Below are 22,996 nucleotides of genomic sequence, written 5' to 3' on the forward strand. Positions count from 1 at the left end.
TAAAATTGCTATACATACCAACAAATAGTTACATCGTTCTTTGACGGTTTGTAGGCTGATAGTGCCCAGAGCGGGACGAAAAAGCAAGCACGGTTGCAAGCCAACGAGTGCGAGTTCGAGCAGGATAGCTAGAACATCCTCCGCCTGATTTAGTTCGCGCGGACGAGGCGCCACGCCGCGGCATAATTTTGCAACACGCTCGTGCCGCGGTTCGAGGCCGCTGTGGCTTGAATTTAATAATACGGGTTCGTTTGGCGCGCGATTTTCAAAATAATCTTTATTGATCTTATCACTACGTAATTTCGGTAAGGCAATTAGTTGCCTTAGGGCAAGCCGGGCTTTTGGGCTTGTATGGAAGTCCCGCCACTGTAATCCAATACGTTACATAAAGGAAGACAAAATAAATATTTAACAGTTAACAACACACTTAAAAATATTATTACAGTAAATCGGACATAATTGCCAGCTTGTTATCTGTTGCCGCTTTAACAAAAAATACTAAAAACATAATAAAATTAATATTTAAGTGGGGCTCCCATACAACAAAAAAAATATATTTCCGTTTTTTGCGTATAATGGACAATGGTACGGAACCCTTCGTGCACGAGTCCGACTCGCACTTGGCCGGTTTTTTTCTTTCTTCCTCGCGTTATTCCCGCATTTTTGCCACGGCTCATGAGAGCCTGGTGTCCGCTTGACACTAGCTTTCCATTCATACTCGTATATACCTACCAAATAAAAAAATTGTCTGAATTCGAATTTAAAAAAAATCGGACAAGTGCGAGTCGGTCTCGCCCACCGAGGGCTCTAAACTTTTTAGTATTTGTTGTTATAGCGGCAACAGTAATACATAATCTGTGAAATTTTCGATTGACTAGCTATCACGGTCCAGCCTGGTAAGGGGCTGTCCATAAATTACGTCATCGATTTTTGACCCCCCCCCCTCTATAATCATCCAAAAATCATGCTTCAAATGACCCCATTTCCTCCTACTTCATGCTACCGTCATCCGATGTCCTGACCCCCCCCCCTAATTTGAAACGACGTAATTTATGAATAGTCCCTAACAGACAGACGGACATTAGAGTCTTAGTAATTTTTTACCTTTCCTGTACGGATCCCTAAAAATAGGCTTTGTACTAGGTTAGAGCATATTTTATGTTTTATTAAAATGTAAGATGGTTTTAAGGATTCATAACTTAATCCAAATCTCTCAGAAGGCCTACCGCGGACCACGTTCGACGTGTTGTCTCCCTGTCACCCTTATGTACGAATTCACAAGTGCAACAGAAAGGCAACAAGTCGAATGGGGTTCGCGGTAGGCCCTCAGTATCCTGTACAATATGAATAATCTAGACACGCGGCAGCGTGTCAAGCCAAGTTCAAGCAAAGGAACTGGCTAGCCAGCGCCGAGTGTAATATTACACGAACCACTTGGTGCCACTTTTGACCGTTCTATAACTCAAAACATCTTTGACGTAAACACATAAAACTACGTGTGTTTAATTATATCCGTAAGGATATCTAGAAGCCCAAATTTCATGAAGCTAGCTCAAACGGTTATAAAGGTATGAAGGTCAAAAAGTCGTAAATTTTAAGACTGACTTATGACTTATAGTACCTAAACCTAACCTACTTCCAGATGACCTAGAAGGATGAAATTTGGAATCCAGCTTGGTTATTGTGTGTAACCGTAGGAAAAAATCTAAAAATAAAATAAAGTTAAAAAATAGGGGGGGGTCCCCATACAAAAAAAACACTTTTTATTGGGACTGACATATAAGTACCTAAACCTAACCTACTTCCAGATGACCTAGAAGGATGAAATTTGGAATCCAGTTCGGTTATTGCGTGTAACCGTAGGAAAAAATCTAAAAATAAAATAAAGTTTAAAAATAGGGGGGGTCCCCATACAAAAAAAACATTTTTTATTGGGACTGATATAAGTACCTAAACCTAACCTACTTCCAGATGACCTAGAAGGATGAAATTTGGAATCCAGCTTGGTTATTGTGTGTAACGGTAGGAAAAAATCTAAAAATAAAATAAAGTTAAAAAATAGGGGGGGTCCCCATACAAAAAAAACACTTTTTATTGGGACTGACATATAAGTACCTAAACCTAACCTACTTCCAGATGACCTAGAAGGATGAAATTTGGAATCCAGTTCGGTTATTGCGTGTAACCGTAGGAAAAAATCTAAAAATAAAATAAAGTTTAAAAATAGGGGGGGTCCCCATACAAAAAAAACATTTTTTATTGGGACTGATATAAGTACCTAAACCTAACCTACTTCCAGATGACCTAGAAGGATGAAATTTGGAATCCAGCTCGGTTATTGTGTGTAAGCGTAGGAAAAAATCTAAAAATAAAAAAAAGTTAAAAAATAGGGGGGTCCCCATACAAAAAAATATTTTTTTATTGTAGCGTTGGAACCGTTACAAGCAGATATTTGAAACTACCCCAATATATGTATTATTATATTTGCTATATTAAAATAAAGTTTAGTCAAAAAATAAGTGGTGTCCCCATACAAAAAACTTTTAATACGCTCTAAACAACCGGCCAACGGTGTGTCGTCGGCGGCGCGCGGTACCACATAATTATACAAAGAACAGAAGTAAAAACCATACAGCAGAAACACAAGAAAAAACATTAAATCTCAATACCTGCCTAGTTTTCTTTACAAAAAGTATTGATATCCCACCAAAAACATAAATGTAAAAAAGGAGAGCCAAGTTCAATACAAAAATTATGCTTGTCTGTGGGGCTCGCCGCAAAAAGAATGGAGATCTAAATGAGTGCCACTGCCAAGTTCTATGCAAAATCCAAATATGTATTTATAGGAACAAAATAACATTATAAACAAGTATTAAACTCTATTTCCTTGCTTTATTGGATACCTATAACAATTGCTGTTATTTAAAAAAATGTGAGATATTAAAGTAGGTTAGATTTGGCTTGGCCAGGTTTTATCAGAATTACAATATATATAAAATGATTGATATAATGAAAACTGGCCATGTCAAATCTAACCTACTTTAAGATCTCACATTTTTTTAAATAACAGCAATTGTTATAGGTATCCAATAAAGCAAGGAAATAGAGTTTAATACTTGTTTATAATGTTATTTTGTTCCTATAAATACATATTTGGATTTTGCATAGAACTTGGCAGTGGCACTCATTTAGATCTCCATTCTTTTTGCGGCGAGCCCCACAGACAAGCATAATTTTTGTATTGAACTTGGCTCTCCTTTTTTACATTTATGTTTTTGGTGGGATAACTATCAAGAAAAGTTTGAGTTTGCAATTTTATGGACTTGGATATGGATAATTTGCTTGGGACTTGGATCGGCACTGTGGTACAAAGTCAATGTCTCAATCAGGTCAAATAGACACTAAACCAATGTTAAATTTAGGTGCAAATTCAAACTAAAGTTATGTATGACTTTATTTCGTATAACATGGATGTACTCACCTAACATGGTTTTAAATTTGGCGCCACTTAAAAACATATTCGTTTCGATTCAACACAAGTAAAAAAGTCCTGCATGATGTTATAAAAACTATTGTGTTGTAGTGCCGTTATTTCTATTATTGGTGCCTATAATGATATCATTGGTGTCAATATGTATTGTTTACCTGTCAAATCTCAAAGCAACTGTAGAATAGAGTTTCTATTATAAACCCAGAATGATAAAAAAAAAACACCACGAAATCTGTTAAAAACAAAATAGTTTGAGCAAAAATAAAACGCTGTGTGACAGATTGCCATAGCGATGCTGCCAGTGTGCAAAAATAAAAGGAGAATTGCCAACACTAAAATAAAACGTTATTTAATTTTATCCAACCTATACTTAGCTTTACTGCCATTAAAAGCTTATTTATTGCGATTAAAAGTTACTTAGTGAGATAATACATACTAAAAAATACTAATTTACACTTACACTATACCAATAACATATTATTATAATTTCCAAAAACATTATTGCTTATAACATTATTTTTGTCTCTTGTCTTATGCACCCGAAATAATAAACATAACATAAATTTACTCAATATAAAAACTTAAAATATTATTATTATAAAATAAAATATTGGCCACTAATTTTAATCTTTAGCCCTAAATCTCGTGAAAATTAAATCTCTCTGATTGATAGAAATCAACTTCAGACAAAAAAATAAGGACAAAATTTAAAAATCCTCTCATTTTATTTATAATTTTTTACAACTAAAATATTTCTTATGGATGATTTTTATTAAACCACTTTTATATAGTTTGTATGGCCGGAGTGAAGTCGTGAATGTTGACATTCAATATGGCGGTATGTCGTCAGTGCTATGCTGTGTCGTGGTGAGATTTAATAATTTCGTCGTCTTGTATATATCTCCATCTTAGATTAACGTTTCCAAAAATCGCAACTAGTGTGTATTTGTAATCGACCTGCCTTAAATAAAGTTTATAAATAACCGTTTAGCATCGGTCGACGGCGATATAATTTGTGCAGATCTCGGTTTGATCGTGCGGCCGATACCTACCTAGATAGCAATAATAAAATGTAAAACTGAATTTCGACGCTCCGCTTTGTTGCCATTATGCACTAATGAGCCATTTTTGATATTGATTCAACTTATGGAGATACGTAGTAATATTTTTACTAATACGAATGTCTATTGCAGCTTGTGAGTGTCGGTTTCGGGCAAACGGTATAGCCTATAGATAGTAACAGAATATACGATTACCTTCAACAAGCCGATGTACCACAGAGCTCCGATTCAGCAAGCATTGAAGACATCTGAGGATCTAGTATATCATAATCATAAGTAGATTTATTTTTCAATATTAGTGGTTTTGGTGAAGAAATTGTGACACTTGTGAAAGAGACATGTTGGTGTTCCAATGAACACAAAGACTAATGAAGATGTGATTTGTTTTCAATAAATTGTAACCACTTTTTAAATTACATTATTCTGTGATATATTCGTAAATACAGCGTTTTTCGAGACATATACACAGAAGACACAGCACTAAACAAGGAATAATGTCAAGCAATCCTCAGTGGAAGATGTTCCAGCCGCCAGATTCACACTCATCACCCCTGCAGGATATTCTAGATCTCCAGCATTCTAACATGCAGGCCAAACAGGCCTATCGAAATGGTAAGTTTTGTATTTTATTATCACTGTCAGATATATTTCTTAATTATGGCAATTGGCGGTGTGAGAAAAAAAGTATTTAAAAATAATCCTTCAATTTTACTTCTGCTGATACTGGCACTTGCTCTCTGAAGTCTGTGGCATGTGGACTATATTCCTTTTTCTTTTTAACCTTTTTTGTATAGATAATAATGAGGAATTCCCTAAAAATGGATGAGGATTTAATTGTTGATGAGGGTAGATTTTACTGGTACCTAGTATGTCTCTATTTTGTGGGTATGTAACTTACTGGATTTTTGTTTCAATTTGTCTGTGATTTGAGACAAACTTATAATTCATTAGGCTATGTTTTTTGTCTAATATTTTGGAGGTTAGGATAGCCCTAGGATGTGTGTACTGACAAGACATTCAGCGACTGCTTAAATGATGCTAAGGTCATTAAAGTTGCCTAGTTACTTTTTATGATTAAATGATTATAGTTTTCCGAGACCTTTCATACTTATAATACAATACTGTTTATTACACACCTCACATAGGTAAATAAATGGACAGTTTTATTATTAACACTTTTATTTTGTGTGTTAATATTTTAAAAATGCATGTACCTATTTTTTAAGTTTATTAGAACAAGTCAATACATTTATTAATCATCAAATCTTCTGCAACTCTCTTGAGTTAACTTTGATGATCAAATAATTAAAAATATCAGTTAATCATCTGTCCCTATAATATCTCATTTGCATTCCACACTAACCCCCTTATTCATAAATGTTTACTAAAGTTGACAAGCCGATATTAATTGTTTGTCCCTTTCCATCATACCAATATGTCAGCAAGGGACAAATGATTTTTATCAGCTTGTCAACTTTAGTAAATGTTTATGAATAAGGGGTTAATGTTTTATATAAATTTAACTTGAATTAGAAAGAATCATCTTACAGACTCCATACTTGATACGTATGTTCTATTTGCCACCATACCTCTGGTCCATAATAATATTCAAATAACCCTATAAAACTGGAGGTCCTGGGTTTGAAACCCGCGAGAAGATATATCTGTTACATCCTTACTAATGTTATTAATGCAATAGTGAAGTAATGCAGTAGATTGACGACCCGTCTGGGCTAGTGGGTAGTGACCCTGCCTATGAAGCCTATGGTCCCGGGTTCGAATCCTGGTAAGGGCATTTATTTGTATGATTATACAGATAATATTTGTTCCTGAGTCACAGTTGTTTTCTATATATTTAAGTATTTATATATTACAGTATGTATCATTGTCTGAGTATCCACAACACAAGCCTTCTTGAGCTTACTTTGGGGCTTAGTCAATTTGTGTAAAAATATCCTATAATATTTATTTATTTATTTATAATAGTAACTGTCTGTGTGTCTATTACCTCTTCACACTTAAACCGTTGAACCGATTTCGATGAAATTTGGTAAGGGTATGTATATGGGTATTTGCAGCCCAGCACATTTATGGTAGGGTCCGGTGGCCTACCCCGATCACCAAAGTTCGTACACTCTAACTTCGCCTTAATTGGAGTAAAAGAAGTAGTAGTTTAGTAGAAAATGTACAAACTCATACTAAACACTAATCAATATGTAAACAGGCCCTGTAAGGTAAGTGTACGGGCTCATAGGGGCCAAACACCGCATACCTGTCTTTTTGAAAGTTACTAAGTTTAAGTTCACAAATGCACCCTTGAAATCAACGAATATCAATAAAAAAACCACGGTGTATAAAATGATATGTTGTATATAACTTCCGAAAATCTGTTGGTATAAGCCCGAGAACTTCGGGTTGTAAGTCTCACACTTACCGCTAGGCTACCAGAGTGCGTAGCCAACATGCAATCGTTTAACGCTCTGTAGCAAACGAAACGCAACTGTCACTGTCACACTAATGTAGAAGAGTGATAATGAGAGATGACTACGATACGCTACGGAGACATCCAATAACACTGTTTCTCTTGCATTGACCAACAGGTACGTTTAGCAGCGATTATCCAAGTTCTCCAAGAGATAATTATAACAACGTGGGAAAGACTGGCGGGGGTGGCGGCAATCGCTTCACTCTCGCCAACTATAACATAGACGGGTGCCCGATGGGCGACTCGGTGGGGGTCTACTCCTCCAGCTCCAACAACACATCGTCCCAGCAATACGACTCTGTCAACCACCCGCCTATCAGAGAAACTGGGATTATTGAAAAGCTACTGGTAAGTTTCTTATCCCTTCTTTGCATGATTTTTTCTTTTTGCCCGAAATTAATATATGTGTCACATAATTGTTTGCTGATTCTAGGAAGAATAGTAAAAAAAATATAACTTCGATTTTCACTGCGGAATCAGAGTTAAAAGTTGAATTGGCTAAATCATATTTATGTAAATATGTATTTTCAGTAATAGATATATGGAATTTTTAACTACCATTAGAAAGGTACACTATTTGTGATATACCTATGATAAAGTTTTTAAATATAAAATAATGACATACCCCGAAAAAACCGTTCAAAATCACATACTAAAAATTATCAACCTGTGGATTTTTCCAAGCTTGACTATGCATTTAAGGGTTATAGTTAAAAACTTAGAGCATTGCACCATTGACACTTTTTTGAGAGATCTTTTAAGCCCGGATGTTAGTGCGTAGACGAGCACGTGCGCGTGCGCTAAATTGTTGGAGACGTGCACGTCACGTTGGAAGTGCACACTGCACAGGCTTTTAAGGTTCTGAAGTTAACTCTTAGAATATTTTTTTCCATACACCATTCCGAATCCAATGAGGTATCACACGTATTTTGCAAAGTATCCTATTCATTTTGTTTTATATTGGTGATTCAGTTAAATTTTAGTTTGGATTACATTACTGCGAACTGGTGCGTGTGCAGCAAAACGACGCTTGAAGAGTTACGTCGTAACCCGTAGTGTAGCAGGTTAAGGTCGCTGCGTTCGAAACGATTTTTCACTCGCCATCAGATGTATCGGAGCGGCCAAGATGTTCACAAATATATGTACAAAGCCTCTATTCACATCATATCAGCATAAGGTGTGCACGGTGCGCGAAAAAAAGCGATGTTTATTATTAAAGCTTATTATATTAAATAGACTTGATATCAGACATGAATGACATGATATCGAATTTCTTTAAAGTAATAGAATATATATAGTAATAGACAATATCCATATATTTAAGTTAGCACTGCACACGTTTAATTATCACTCTTTAAAGTGCATTTAGATATTTTTGACCACATTCGCCACGCCGATACATCTGATTGCGTCTGAACCATCCGGGTAGTACTCAGAGTACTATTGTGGTGGAGCGGGGTACAACATTCCTGGCCCTGACTGGCCAGACCATATGGCCTGCACACGCCAACAATAAAAACTCATTTATACGGCGAGAACTCGCATGCGAGTTTCGTTACATAGTGTTGTTGTTAAGTAGTGAGCAATATAACGAAACTCGCAACCGACTTCTCACATCATCCACCCATCCCAGCTTTGATTTGATGTCTTCAACGCGCCTAGTCGGCTCTCCAATTACCAAGATTGTGGCAGAATGCTATCCATTTATTTTGACAAAAGCTTCATTACACATAATCGTCATTTGTCCGATTGTACGTCGCTCACGTGCATGTTGAACCTTGTATACAATCAATTATTCGGAGAATTCGGAGAAATTGGTGTGAATTTACTCAGTCATACTAATAAGTCCATACCTTTATATTATAGTTAGTTTCTTTTAAATAAGTACTTATTCCATATTAAACAAATACATATATCCAAAAATGTATGTTATATTCTTTTATAGGTGTTTAGCCTGAGAAAGTAATTTTGTGTATCCGTGATTTGTAAGTGTTTGGTTTAATGTACAGCATATTACTTTGTATATTGTATACATATTTTTAAAATAAAGATTATATAAAAACAAACTCAGTCATAGAGAAATATTAAGCTCTTTTCTGTGTGATACGCCGACGAATTGTTATTCGAAATTTCATTTGTTACTTATGGTTTCTATTAGGGCGTAAAAAATTAATCGGATAGCGCGTGGCGGTCAAAAATAGGCGTATCTTCATAAAGATGTACAGTCAGCAGCAGAAGTTGCTAAGCGGGCGAGGTGTTCAAATTTACCTAGACACGCTCTTATTCTCTTAACAATAAAGTCGCGTCAAGATTATTTTGAAAACCTTGCCCGCCTAGCAACTTCTGCTGCTGACTGTACTGTTGTTCGCCTTTTTATTAGCAAGATGAACCATACTGTACAGCAGCCATCATATACGAGTATATAGGAGTGGCCAAGGGGATTATAAATATCTGAAAACGCACTCTATCGCCTTGACAATAGAGGTGTATTTAGATATCTGGGAACACCTTGGCCGCTCGATATATCTGTTGGCGACTGTACCTAAGCTCACTTCTAATTTACGTAATATTTTTGAAGCATCTGTGGAAATAACTCAGATTATTTTATAGATGTGTTCGTAAGCGGTCTAATAGAGAGCCGCGCGTTTATTGAATCTAAAGCCCTAAAATTAAAACATTACTTATTTTCGCTTAATTTTTATTTCACATGCTAGAAGTTGACAGTTTTGCTCATTGAAATATTAATTATTTGTTAGCAACCTAGTTAGTAGTTACCAAACAATGTTTCATTCAGTCCTTTATTAATCGATAATTATAATTAGCTACTACATTATATAATACGAGTATATTACAACAATCCTGATCCAATGTACATCAGATATGCCCTGACTATAAACTACTCAATATAATTAATATTGGATTGCATATGGGTTTACCTGGAGCTTGGGTATTAACTTAAAGGGGGCCCACTGATTACCAGTGCGCCGGACCGGACGATATCAGCCTGTTAGTTGTTCGGAACTGTCACGTTTTGCGTTTAACTGACAGACTGATATCGTCCGTCAAACTGGTAATCAGTGGGCCCCTTAATATTTAGCATAATGTGTAAACTGGTCATTTGTGGAAATTTTATACAATACTAACCCTTTCTATTGTTATTTATAGCGATTAGGACATAGACTAGGAATCCTCTAGACCGAGTTTAGAGCAATTATTTCATGCAACCGATACTGCCAAAAATGCGGGGGTGCGCGGGACGAGGTGAGCGAAGTCCCGTGCCGTTATTGGTCCGTTCAAAGACACGGACGTCACACAAAGACACTTTCGACTCGAACATGGAGTAAAATTAGTAAAATTACCGTATGCGTGACAGAGGGGGTAGCGCGACTATGCTAAGTCTGGAGGATGTTTTGTCTGTGGATTAGGGTTTCCAAAATTTACAGAATTTACCTAAGCATAAAAAAATTAACAACCAGATTTTATACTGAAACATAGACGTAAGGCAATTTATCATTTAAAAAATATTTTGGTGTTTTTAAAACAGTAGGGGCACTATACACAATACACATAAGTTTGCTTTGTCGGGGAAATGACGCGTATGGCAGCTACCTTAATAACCTTCAGAAATCTCTATTATATACCTTTGAATTTAAGGCAAAGTTATCAATCATGCCAATATCAGCTTAGCTTTATAAGAAATACAGTCAGCCAAGAAAGTGGTTTACCACTTTTCGACTCTATCAATCAGATAATAGAGTCGGACCACTTTCTTGGCTGACTGTACCTAACCCGGCACTTTTCTGAAATACTCCAGTAACAGATAACAGTTATTGTGTAGTGTTTAATTCCACCAAAAACATAAATGTGAAATGAGAGCCAACTTCAATATTAAGAATATGCGTCGTTGTTGATTTAATCGGCAAAAGAATCGAGATCTATATGGGTGTCGAGGTCTAGTTCACATGGGAATTGGGTTGTAATTAAAGTTCAGGATATGATTTGGCTGATTTTAGATGTTTGTATCTTAATAACCGTTTGAGCTATATTCATGAAATTGGTGGTTCTAGTTCTTAATCAATGAACCAAATTTCATATGTTTATGTTCAATAGATTTTGAGTTACGTGGGAGTCAAGTCAAAAGTGGCTCCAAATGGTTAGTGTAATTTTGAGCTTTATTGTCTCAGTCTACATACACAGCCGTTTGACGAGAGGTGACGGGGTGGCGTTGCGCGCACCCGAGTTGCATACATCGCCGTCATCGCCATTGTTAGTAGCTCGGTACACGTCAAAGGCCGTCGGGCCCCTGTTACTTTTTACACTGTGGCGTTGTGGTTAGTTAAGCTACGGCTAACTAGGTGAAAAAAAAAGAGTTAAGTAAACAACAAATAAGATTCCTTACTTGTTCAAGTGCATGTATATACCTATTTACTACGCGTTATCTCTTATCTCAAACGTAGCATCGTGACCTCGCTTATCAAGTTATCACCGCACATTTAGCGATTTGTTTTCAAACATTAAAATATCGGTATCGAACAATGCTTGTGTTTTTAAACGGGCCCATAGATTACAGGTTCGCCGGACGATATCAGCATGTCAGTTAATAGCAATAGGTGGTTGTACCGTCCGAACAACTGACAGGCTGATTCCGTGCGGCGAACTGGTAATTTGCGGGTCGCTTTATAGTACCGTGATGTCTGTCTATTTAAGCGCTCCTGACTAAACCGCACATTTAAAAAAAACGGAGATATTTAAAATTTTTAGGGTTTCATAGCAAGAATGGCATAGTTTTTTTACATATGTAACGAATCACTCGTCGTAAAGTTTACGGAACAGTCATCTTTCATTTGATAACAAACTAAACCCATACCTTCTTGCAATACCATGTACCAATCACACAGAGGAAACAAATGTGTATAGTCATCCCTTTTTGAAATCTATTGAATACACTGAAATTTGAATGTTACGGCTTTCTACATATTTGGGAAGCGTTATAAAAACCTTGTGAATTGCAAACATCGGTTTGTGTTTGTGTGAATTCGTATTGATTCTTATTTTCCTGTTTTAGCATTCCTACGGATTCATACAGTGTTGTGAGAGGCAGGCGCGCCTGTTCTTTCATTTTAGCCAGTTTAGTGGAAATATTGAGCATCTGAAGATCGGGGATCCCGTGGAGTTTGAGATGACATACGATCGACGTACGGGCAAGCCTATTGCTTCCACAGTCACCAAAATAGCACCTGAAGTGGTAAGTTCATACAAGTCTTGTTTACTTTCATACTGGTATCGTCTTGGGTCGTCCCATTCGTTTTTCGTCAACTTCTTAAATTCTTCTTAAACTCACAATCGTCGGTGACTTTCAATGTAGAATGCGTGACGAAAGCAGAATAGGACTGATTTAAGAACTTGACGAAAAACGAATGGAACCACCCAAGACGATACCTTCATACTCACTGCTTTTCCTGATCAATGATCATGTAGGAATTTCGAGTTATGTTTCAAGATTTGTTTTATTTTTGTACTCAGTTTTAGCAACAACAAGCGCAATGTTAAGGCTTATCTATATAATACCTTTAAACGAGCAATTCTTGTTTATATATTTCGGGGAACTCTGAAGCGGCTCTAACGATTTCGATAAAATTTGCCATATGGGGGTTTTCGGGGGCGATAAAACGATTTTTGAGTTTTTATGTTTTCCGAGCAAAGCTCGGTTTACCAGATATCACTAAAGTTATCCTGAATCGTTATTTACCGAACAATAGCACAGTTAATAAAAATAAAAACAACAAAGCGCATAGCGTTATTGTTTTCATTTAACTTAATTGGCTTAACATATACATGCGCAAGTTAAAATTTTCATTGTCGATCAAATACTTGATATTTTCCGTAATGTTAGCGGGTATTTAAAAAATTACATACGATTGAATCTGCCCTAATTTTACGAATTGAGCTTTTCGAATTACTGTATGCCTTTTTTCTCTATCGATAAAAGTAAAACATGAAAATCCGACGAATACTCGTATGTTGCCGTTGTTCGTACCGAAGCGCTAAAAAATCAAAAAAAGCAAACCAAAGTCAATACTGTTGTATTTGTTTGCCAAGGTATTGAGCGAAGCGCGAGTAACGGGCACCGTGACCACCGAAGTGAAGGGCGAGGGCTCCGGCGACAATACGGGCAGGATATCGTACGAGAACCGCGGCGAGTGCTTCTTCCTGCCCTACACGAAGGATGACGTCGAAGGCAACGTCACGCTTCACACCGGCGATGCCGTCAGCTTTCAAATCGCTACCAATCAGAGGCGAGTATCGGTGATATCTTTTACAGCGTTTTTGAATCTTCTTTGTCGTTATATTCTTTGTTGAGTGTCGGGCTCGACTGCTGGACTCGACTCGACTGCTGAATCAGGCACAGATGTTGCTTGCCGTACGATTTCTCGCCAGTTTATGTAATACGCACGTTTTTAGGGTTCCGTACCCAAAGGGTAAAACGGGACCCTATTACTAAGACTTCGCTGTCCGTCCGTCCGTCCGTCCGTCCGTCCGTCCGTCCGTCTGTCACCAGGCTGTATCTCACGAACCGTGATAGCTAGACAGTTGAAATTTTCACAGATGACGTATTTCTGTTGCCGCTATAACAACAAATACTAAAAACAGAATAAAATAAAGATTTAAATGGGGCTCCCATACAACAAACGTGATTTTTGACCTAAGTTAAGCAACGTCGGGAGGGGTCAGTACTTGGATGGGTGACCGTTTTTTATTTTGCTTTTTTTTGTTTTTTTTTGCATTATGGTACGGAACCCTTCGTGCGCGAGTCCGACTCGCACTTGCCCGGTTTTTGAATACACGCCAGTGGCGACGCGCCCATAAAAGCCGATTCCCACCGGCTTGCCTGTTTTTGGACGTTTGAGCAGAGTTGTAAAGGAAATATGTAATGTAAACGTACTGCTGCTGGACACGGTCCTAGTACATGTCATCTTGAAACTTAAGTCATTGTCAATAATGTCAATAGAGGTGACAGCAAGGTGTCATTTATTGGGCATTAGCATGTCGAGCACTAGTACGTTTATCTTAAGCCAAATTAGCCCCGGCTTGCCTATAGATATGTTTGACGCGCCGCTACTGATACACGCCCTTTTATTTAAGGTGTGGGGATCTACAAAATATATAATATGTATTCCTTGTGACTTAATTGTTTGCTGAATATACCCTCCGCCTACAGGGGCACCCTGGGCGCATGCCACGTGCGCTTCGAGAACCCCGTGCACCCGGTGAAGTACCACGGCGTGGTGTGTTCCATGAAGGACAACTTCGGGTTCATCGAGCGCGCCGACGTGGTCAAGGAGATCTTCTTCCACTACTCGGAGACTAAGACCAAAGAGGAGCTCGCGCTGGGCGACGACGTCGAGTTCATCATTCAGACTAGAAATGTAAGTGCTATTTTGTTTTTGATGTTTTTTTTTTGCTGCTGCTGGGCAAAGGCCTCTCCCCTTGTCTTCCACGACTCCCGACATAGCGCCTGCTCTGGCCAGTTACTGAGAAAGGTGTCTAGGTCATCCTGCCATCTCCGTCTGGGCCTGCCGCGTCCGCGCTCTCCTTCTGGCATCCACTATGGTAGGTTGTTTTTAATGTTGTCACAAAATAAATAATAGTACTAGGTACAGAAGACTCACTCTCTACCAAAACGCGTCTGTTACGATCAGCACAGATATGGCCGCTAGGTGGCGACAGCGCCACGCCTGGCTTATGGCTTTCCCCAAAATTGGGGTGGAACAGATGTACTTTTAGCTACCTGTAGCAAAGCGACGAAATCGCGGAGTGAGCCACGCCTGATGTTGTTCAATTTCAGGTTTCCTACTGGGATGTTTAATAGGTATTGATCCATGGAACATGGAAGCAATTCACAACATGTCGTATACAGGACCGGTCAAAAGTTTAAGTTCACCCTTTGTTTTCGGTACAAATGTGTACTTCTGTGCGATATTTTTTTGCAGTTCGGATGTCGAAATTTGTTTCCAACTGAACCGTTATTGTTTCCAGAGATGTGTTTGATTAATCAGGCACTATTAACGTAAATTTCTAAACAATAATAACCCTCTATTATTTTACAATATGGACGAAGGAGATAAATGAGCCAATTGTTCCATACATTTAAACCTACACATTCGGAATTTGTAATAGAATGGGAAAAAGCTTCAAAATCAGCTGCCCCTCGTGGCCGCCCACTGGAGGCGCCCTTGGTGCAGCATTGCGGCAGCGGGTTATGTCCCTATTAATTTCAGCGAGACGATTTGCTGTCGATGCCGCATTGCTGTCATGTTTAGAACGTGAACGACGTTACCATGAAGGTTGACAGAGACGGGAACCCCTTTCTCGCTGTTACAACGATGTATCAGTATCAGTATTTCTGGTTTCCGACGATATTGACCTACGATGTAACCTTGGTAAAAAGCGACATGGTTATTTAGAAATATAAACTTTTCTTCAATGTTCCACTCGTTGTACACAGGATGTAGGTACAGGAAACCCTAGACAGCCAAAGAAAAGTATAAAAATAAACTTCAAACTTATCACAGAGGCAGCGAGGAAAAATGTATTATTATTATTTTTTTGCCTATAATCTCGTTTAGACTAAGAAATTAATTGCACGTGCTATAAATGGATCATCCCTTTTAATGTGATTAGTACTTTGTATAAAATAAGTTTTTGGCAAAAATTTCATTTTTGGTACAAGCTTTTATCGCCGACTTCTTCGAAAAGTACTTTTTCGTCTCTCCTGTTCGGAAAGTTTACCTTTCATAAGCTGATAACCGGGTGGAAAATTGCATTTCCCAGCCTAGGGTGGAAAGTATTTTATTTTTTATTTTTACTTCGAGCAACGGCTAACAGCAATATATGCCATATTATAAGCTCTCATATCAGCTTCTGCATGACTGAAATTGGCGCCGTTTACATTTTCAAGTGATTCGAGTGACTTATAGTTATGTGGTTTACCTATATATCTGTTAATAATTTGTTCTAAATTATTATACTTACCAATAATAAACCTACATTTCTCGTGTTTGACTTTCCTCATAGTCGTAATGAAAAGTAGAGTGTTTAACTCGGGTAAAAGTAACCATCTCACCCTCGAACTATTGGCGCTCTCTCTTCGTTCGAGCGCCAAAATATCTCGGGTGAAATGGTTCGCTTTCCACCCTTGGTTAACAATCTACTATTTCCACAGGCAACTAATACTTATCGAGACAATTCTAAAAACCCCAAACACAATTAGGTTTCGTTGTTTTATCACAGAGTTCCTATGGCCACCTCCGGTCTCCACCATCAGATCAGCTCGATGACACCATAATATTGCATTGTCATCCGACTTACGTATGTATGCAAAATTTTAGCTCAATCGGAAAACGGAAAGTGGATCAAATTTAAATAATAGACAAATAGAAAAATCAAAAATGCTTGTTTTCCCAGAGATAAGATCTAGCTAGATCGATACAATGGATTGAGCAATATTGGAATCCTGAAATTCCTAGAATCTAGAATAACGCAATATTGTAATATCGAATACAAATATAGTGTGCACAGTGTGCATCAAAATTAATATCCTGAACCTGAACAGACGGCCGCGTTGCTAGGCTACCAACCGGCTTCCTGGGAAAAACGTATACGTAATAATAGCTACGACAGCTATCTCTGAGCTGTTATGAACTAACGAACCGATATTTTTGTATTGACGCGTCGAATAGTTAGTATATTTAGACATAGAGATATTTTTGATTTTAATAATAAACTAAATATCCTACCATTGTTCTTGTTCATTTATTCCTAAATGATAAGATACATTTATTGATAAAATTATAAAAAATTCACGTAATGTGGATTATTTTACCATAATATTTACTATGCTATACAGCAGCGGTCGGATACAAGCGGCCCCTACTATAAATATTATTAATAAAATGCCATGTGGCCTTTGTATCAAACTTATAACACAAACTAAATAGGATGTCACTAGCGTTGTCTCATTCCTGCTAGTAAAATCTCTATGTCTTATACTTATAATATTAAATCTAGTCTAAAACTACATTTACATACATACACTATGTGCCTGACCATGGGGCTTTAATTCCAGGGCATGATTTTACTCGCTAAACTGCGCTACTTTTACTATGGGACCAACCCTAAAATCGGGGAAAATATTTTGGCTTTTCCATAGAAAACGTCGACATCTGATCAGCAAAACTGTATGAAAAAGAAAATTTTTTTTTTCGGGATTTCGGGGTTGGTGCCTTAATAAAAGTAGCTCAGTTTAGCGAGTACAATCGAGCCCTGGATTTAAAACCCCATGGTCAGTAACACCCTGTATATTCTGCTGACTATATAATACTATTATTATTCTATTATATCGAGTGACATGGCATGTCATGAAAAAATGAAGGCGTTTTGACGCAATATTTAAATTTGTCGAAATTAAAAGCACGGCGGCTACTTAATGTCAAAAAAATGATCTACTTTTACAAAAACCAGTTTATATCCATCCAATTCTTTATTGTTATTGCTGAAAGTCGTGACCGTCTCGAAGTGTTTTGTTGACTTCTGTCACTAATCCTTGCCATCCCGGCCTTTCCCAATTTGTCCGATTCACAGCGAATTTGTACTGAGTCAGATCATGTCCTATATTAACGAATTTCTCTGTAAAGGTCATTATGTATTATTATTTTGAATAAAATACGAGAGATTTTATGAAACCACAGGTACTTCATTGATAAATTCAATCGTCATTAATTAGTAGGCATGCGTTTGACATGACATGAGTTTATCATAAACGGATTATTGGACTACTATAAATATTATTAATATACTCCATGTATATTTGTATTGCGTGTTCTCGATATTTTTCTCGTGTCCGAGTCTACGCGCTGCACATAGGGTATTTCGTAAATATGGCCTGTCCAACTGTGCCAAAATATCGCAAAACAGGGTAAATACTTGCCCCGTTGTTAATCGTATTTATTCGTATTGTAAATGTAATTGTAAATAATAAGCTAGTATTATTTTTGTTTAAAATAAAAGGGTAGGTACGGAAATTGTTTTGACTTACTTTTGCATTGGTCCAAGTTGGAGTATTCTTTGACTTGGAAAACTGTTAAGGAGTCGAAGCTATTCTTTGACTTGGAAAACTGTTAAGGAGTCGAAGCCATAAGGCGCAATTAAACATATTACATATCCCTGGCCCAATATTACAGGGTTCTATGTTACATTTACAAGATAGTTGAAATTCGACTTAATGTCACTATCACAAAGTTCAAATTTCAATTCGATTAAAGTGAAACATAGAACCCTGTAAGCAGCGATATGTATTCGGAATCGACCGGCTGCGCCGTTTAAGCGCATTAAAATTGTAACATTAATAGGGCGACTAGAGTAAACTTTTTTTTTACTTAAGTATTGCCTTTTGCGTGTTTATTGACAACATTTTGTTTTTGGATAATATGCTTGCTATATATACATATGGTGTGTTAAATACTAATTTATATACATATATTATTCTATGACAAAAGTCTGATACATCTCTTCTATAAATCATTTGAGTAAAACATCAAATAAATAAATTAAATGACCAAAAATATCGTTGTTGTCCATCCAGGGAAAGGAAGTAGCCTGCAACATAACGAAGCTGCCAAGCGGCTCGGTCGTGTTCGAGGACGTGAGCCCCGAGATGATGAAGGGGCAGGTGCTGAAGCCGCTGGAGAAGGGCGCCGCGCGCGCGCCGCAGAACGACCCGCTCCCCGGCCGCATCCGGTACCGCGCCGCGGACCACTCCGAGGTCGAGGTCAGTACTGCCTCACTGTCTACTAGTGGGACTAGAGGAGCCAACTGTGTTTGAAGACGGGACTCCAGGTATCACTGCAGCTTCTGTTGAAAAACCCGCCAATGGCATGTCGGGTATGAACTATTATCAGTCTCATCCCGCGCCATTTTAAACAGGAATAGATCACAATACTTGTTACTTACTATTTTTACGCACGTAGGTAACGGCACGACTTGTGCAGTTCTGACAAAACTTTACTATCAGTTACAAAACTACACTACACTAGCTCTAGCCCATAGCGAGCGAAGCTCAAATTTTCCGCTCCGTTTTCAAGCTTAAATCGGTGACCAATTTGTCTACCAATTGATCCGGCCGGAGTGATTATGCTTAAATAAGATTGGTATTGCCAGGTGCCGTTCGGCGATAAGGATCAGTGCGGCGAGTTCACGCTGAAGCATGGCGACTGGGTGCAGTTCCAAGTGGCCACGGACCGCAGGGATCAACTCAAGCGCGCCACCAATATCTCCTTGTTGGATGAGTCCTTCAACGTTTCTGGAGAGAGGTAAACTGGGGCTTTGTAGCGCCAGGAAAGTCGGATTTTACGTTTAGAAGTTATAAAACCAGTAAATGCCAGATAGTTGTGTTTGCTCAGAGCAAAAAAAGGTCAACCACGGCGTTGCATGAACAAGAGAGTTCCTTTCCCAAGGATAGATTTAAGAAGTGGAGCCACTCAGATTTTTATGCAGGGGGGGGGGGGGGGGGGGTTGAAGCGTCTGCGACGTTTGAGGTTAATAATTTTTTAAGTTTAGGTTCAGTATCATTTTCAACTAAATCAAAGATGTAGACATAGATATTGATTTCCCATACAATCCTACACCTTACCTTTCATTTTTAAGTTTTTTTTTTGGAATATAAACTATCCTATGTTCTTCCCCGGCACTCAAACTATCTCTATACCAAATTTTAACTAAATCTGTTCAGCGGTTATTGAATCCCCATACAAATTTCCTCCTCCCTTTTCACACGCTTAAGTGATGATTATTGAGATTAAAAGTATGCTATGTTATGTATATAATATTAATTTATTTAATAGTCATGTCAGGAATAAGTAATTTTATGTCACACAATGTTTAATAATAAGTAGGTAAAAAATAAATGAGTTAAAAATAATAAAATGAGTAATAATAAAAACTAATAACATTCGTGGTCATTTTTATCTTCTAAGAAATCATTCAATTTATAGTAACACTTGTTAACTAATAAGTTCTTCAACAGTTTATTGAATTGTTTATCTGATGTCTGAAGTTTAATGTCGTCGCTGAGTGTATTATATATTTTGATGGCCATCATTTTTGGACTTGTTTTGTGTAGCTGTAGTTCTGAACGTTCGGGTGGCGCCAAGTTATGTTTATATCTACTTTCGTATCGTCGAGGACGGTCGGCAAATTTTGGAAAAAAATGAGGATATTTTCTGACGAACTTGCAAATTTCAAATATGTAGATTGATGTAATGTCAGGATTTTATATTTCATAAAATAGGGTCTACAACTGTCTGGTACTGTAATATTAGCTAGTGTTCGTATGCATTTTTTTGTAATAAGAATATTTCCTATATATCTGTACTGTTTCCCCAAAGGATTATCCCGTAATTAAACCACGAAAAGGCATATGCGTAGTAAGCCGCTAGAGCGCATTCGAAGTTCGTTGATCTTTTTAATTCTCTTAGAGCGTATATGTATAAATGTCGAAAGTTATGTGCGTATCGATATTCAAACAAAGGAGGGTGAATGTATCTACACATTCTATTGGTTGCCCGTTAAAGGAGTAATTTATATCTAACGCGTTTTTTTTGCTTTAAGCGTGAAGAGGAATTAAAAAAAAAGTATTTTTTTCATATTTTATGTGTTTTTACTTCGGAATGGTGTCATTATGATATCAGAAATGAATTCGGCACCCCCGATTTATACGGAAACGATACCAAACTTAGCTTAAATGATACAGATATCAAGATCAAGTTGAGAGCCCCCCCCCCCCTAAAAATTGCATCAAAAATCTCGGTGGCTCCACTTCTTGAATCCATCCTTGGGTCCTAAGGACCAATCCTGCCAAAGGAAATCTCTTGTTCATGCAACGCCGTATATTAGCTCCAGCGCCATCCGCTAAGATTATATACGTTTAAAGTTAAAATAGTAAAAAGCCACGCGAGAAATGCGGTGTCATACGGAGGTTGTTCGTCTTGAATATTGAGAAATCCCTGCTACAGGTGTTTATTAAGCATCCTGCCACAGTTCGCTGCATATTGTACTTGCCATCTGGCGATATTATTCAGTTTACAACTTAAAGCCTGACGTTAAACCGTTATGTAATGACAACAATTCAAAACTTAAAATGTGTACCATCGCTTACACGTGTCTCTGATTGTACATGTACAGGCGGGAGCAAGGCGTGGTGTGCTCTCTCCGGGAAGGCTTCGGTTTCCTACGCTGCGTGGAGCGAGAGCAGACCATGTTCTTCCACTTCGCGGAGGTGCTGCGCTTCGGCCTCATGGCCGAGAACCCCAAGGACCCCAAGGACCCTAACAACGCCAACAAGTATATACTCAGCGTCGGTGATGAGGTACGTCTTGCTTTTGCGGAATGTAACTAAACGTTTTCATTAAGGTGCAGAGGTTCAGCCAGCAGTTTATGAAAAATCGTAGGCATTTTTTTCAGATCGTATATGTTTGCCAAAATGAATAGCAATCTTGAGGCATCACCATTAAAAAAACAATATTTAAAGGTGAGTTACACATCTGTCTTTGCAAAAAAGCTATAAACGTGAAAATTGCTTCTAAATTATATTTTTGTGGTTCCGTACCTCAAAAGGATAAAATCGGAACCCTTATAGGATCACTCGTGCGTCTGTGTCTGTCTGTCCGACTATTCCCCCCTCTTTATCTCCGAAACTACGTGGTCTAAAATTAAAAAAATATACACATAATAGTACTACTTAGATAGATGATAGGAAAACCTATTAGAAATGTGCAGTCAAGCGTAACTCGTACCTTAAAGTACTTAGTTTATGATTTCGAGTTTTTTAAAGATATTTCATTCAGTTTCTACATAAAAAAATACATTGTTAAAAATTGAGTAATATACCCTTTTTTTATTAAACTCATCTTTTCCATAAACGTTTATTACATTTCACGTCGACTTCGCACATCGTAGTAATTGTTTACGAGCTTAAATAATAGTTTGCGGACCTCACTCGATGTAGTCATTATTAATATTATTGAATGAATGAATGAATGTGAATGAATGAATGAATGAATGTTTATTTGCTTCAAACAAGCGTATATATAGGTGTTACATTTTGTTTTTGTACGATCCTTGTTTTGCCATGACTGGCGTACAAATATTGTTTGTACTAAATTGACTATGTACAAGAATAAACCGAAACTTATAGACTACGATTTAATTTTAATTTCATGCAATTCATGCAATTTATATACAATAATAATTCTCCAATTCGATTTTATAAAATTAATGAATAAGTAGTACCTACAATTGACAAATATCTAACATTACAATTTACATTTGTTTATGAATTCATCGACAGAATAATAACAATGTTCAATTAAATAATTAAATAATTTCTTCTTAAAAATATTAAAAGCCATTTCTTTAAATGTATCTGAGAGAATATTAAATATATTAATAGCCATACAATATGAATTTGAATATTTAAAATAAACCCCTTATTAACCGCAAACAATTTGAATGAGTGACATAAATCGACAACAGACTTAGTTTTTTTAATCATATACAATTGGTGATACAACAAGGAAATATCTGTCAACAATATTTGGCTAGCCAGACTATGAGTCGTTTGTTTGTTATTTTGACTTATGTATGTATTTGTATGAAAAACATACATAAGTCATAACATTATTTAACTAAATTAGGCCCGTAAAGTTTTATGAACAAATGGGGAAGTAGAGAAACATGGCTAACATACGGTCAATAGGTGAAATAGTACTGTAAAACATCACACTGCACTGTCAAACCAAATACTCGGCATGGTCACGCCTTCCATCCTATTTAGTTTGCATCGAAGCTAATTTACCAATTTAGCTCCCTTGTCGCGGGTTATTTAAAGCTGATGCACACAATCGC

At 37.3% G+C, this 22,996-nt stretch overlaps 1 protein-coding gene across 1 annotated transcript in view; it reads left to right on the forward strand.

Moving 5' to 3' along the window:
- The first annotated feature begins 4,181 nt into the window (after positions 1–4,181).
- The window catches only part of LOC134678328 (cold shock domain-containing protein E1), a 33,929-nt gene continuing 15,114 nt past the window's right edge, over positions 4,182–22,996 (forward strand). The window contains exons 1-9 of the mRNA XM_063536860.1: positions 4,182–4,357; positions 4,684–5,163; positions 7,152–7,384; positions 12,102–12,281; positions 13,136–13,332; positions 14,256–14,463; positions 18,678–18,863; positions 19,253–19,404; positions 21,275–21,458. Coding sequence (XP_063392930.1) covers positions 5,046–5,163; positions 7,152–7,384; positions 12,102–12,281; positions 13,136–13,332; positions 14,256–14,463; positions 18,678–18,863; positions 19,253–19,404; positions 21,275–21,458 — 1,458 coding nt within the window. The 5' untranslated portion in view covers positions 4,182–4,357; positions 4,684–5,045. The remainder of the gene's footprint in view (positions 4,358–4,683; positions 5,164–7,151; positions 7,385–12,101; positions 12,282–13,135; positions 13,333–14,255; positions 14,464–18,677; positions 18,864–19,252; positions 19,405–21,274; positions 21,459–22,996) is intronic.

This window comes from Cydia fagiglandana, chromosome Z (assembly GCF_963556715.1).
Source record: "Cydia fagiglandana chromosome Z, ilCydFagi1.1, whole genome shotgun sequence".
NCBI lineage: Eukaryota > Metazoa > Arthropoda > Insecta > Lepidoptera > Tortricidae > Cydia > Cydia fagiglandana.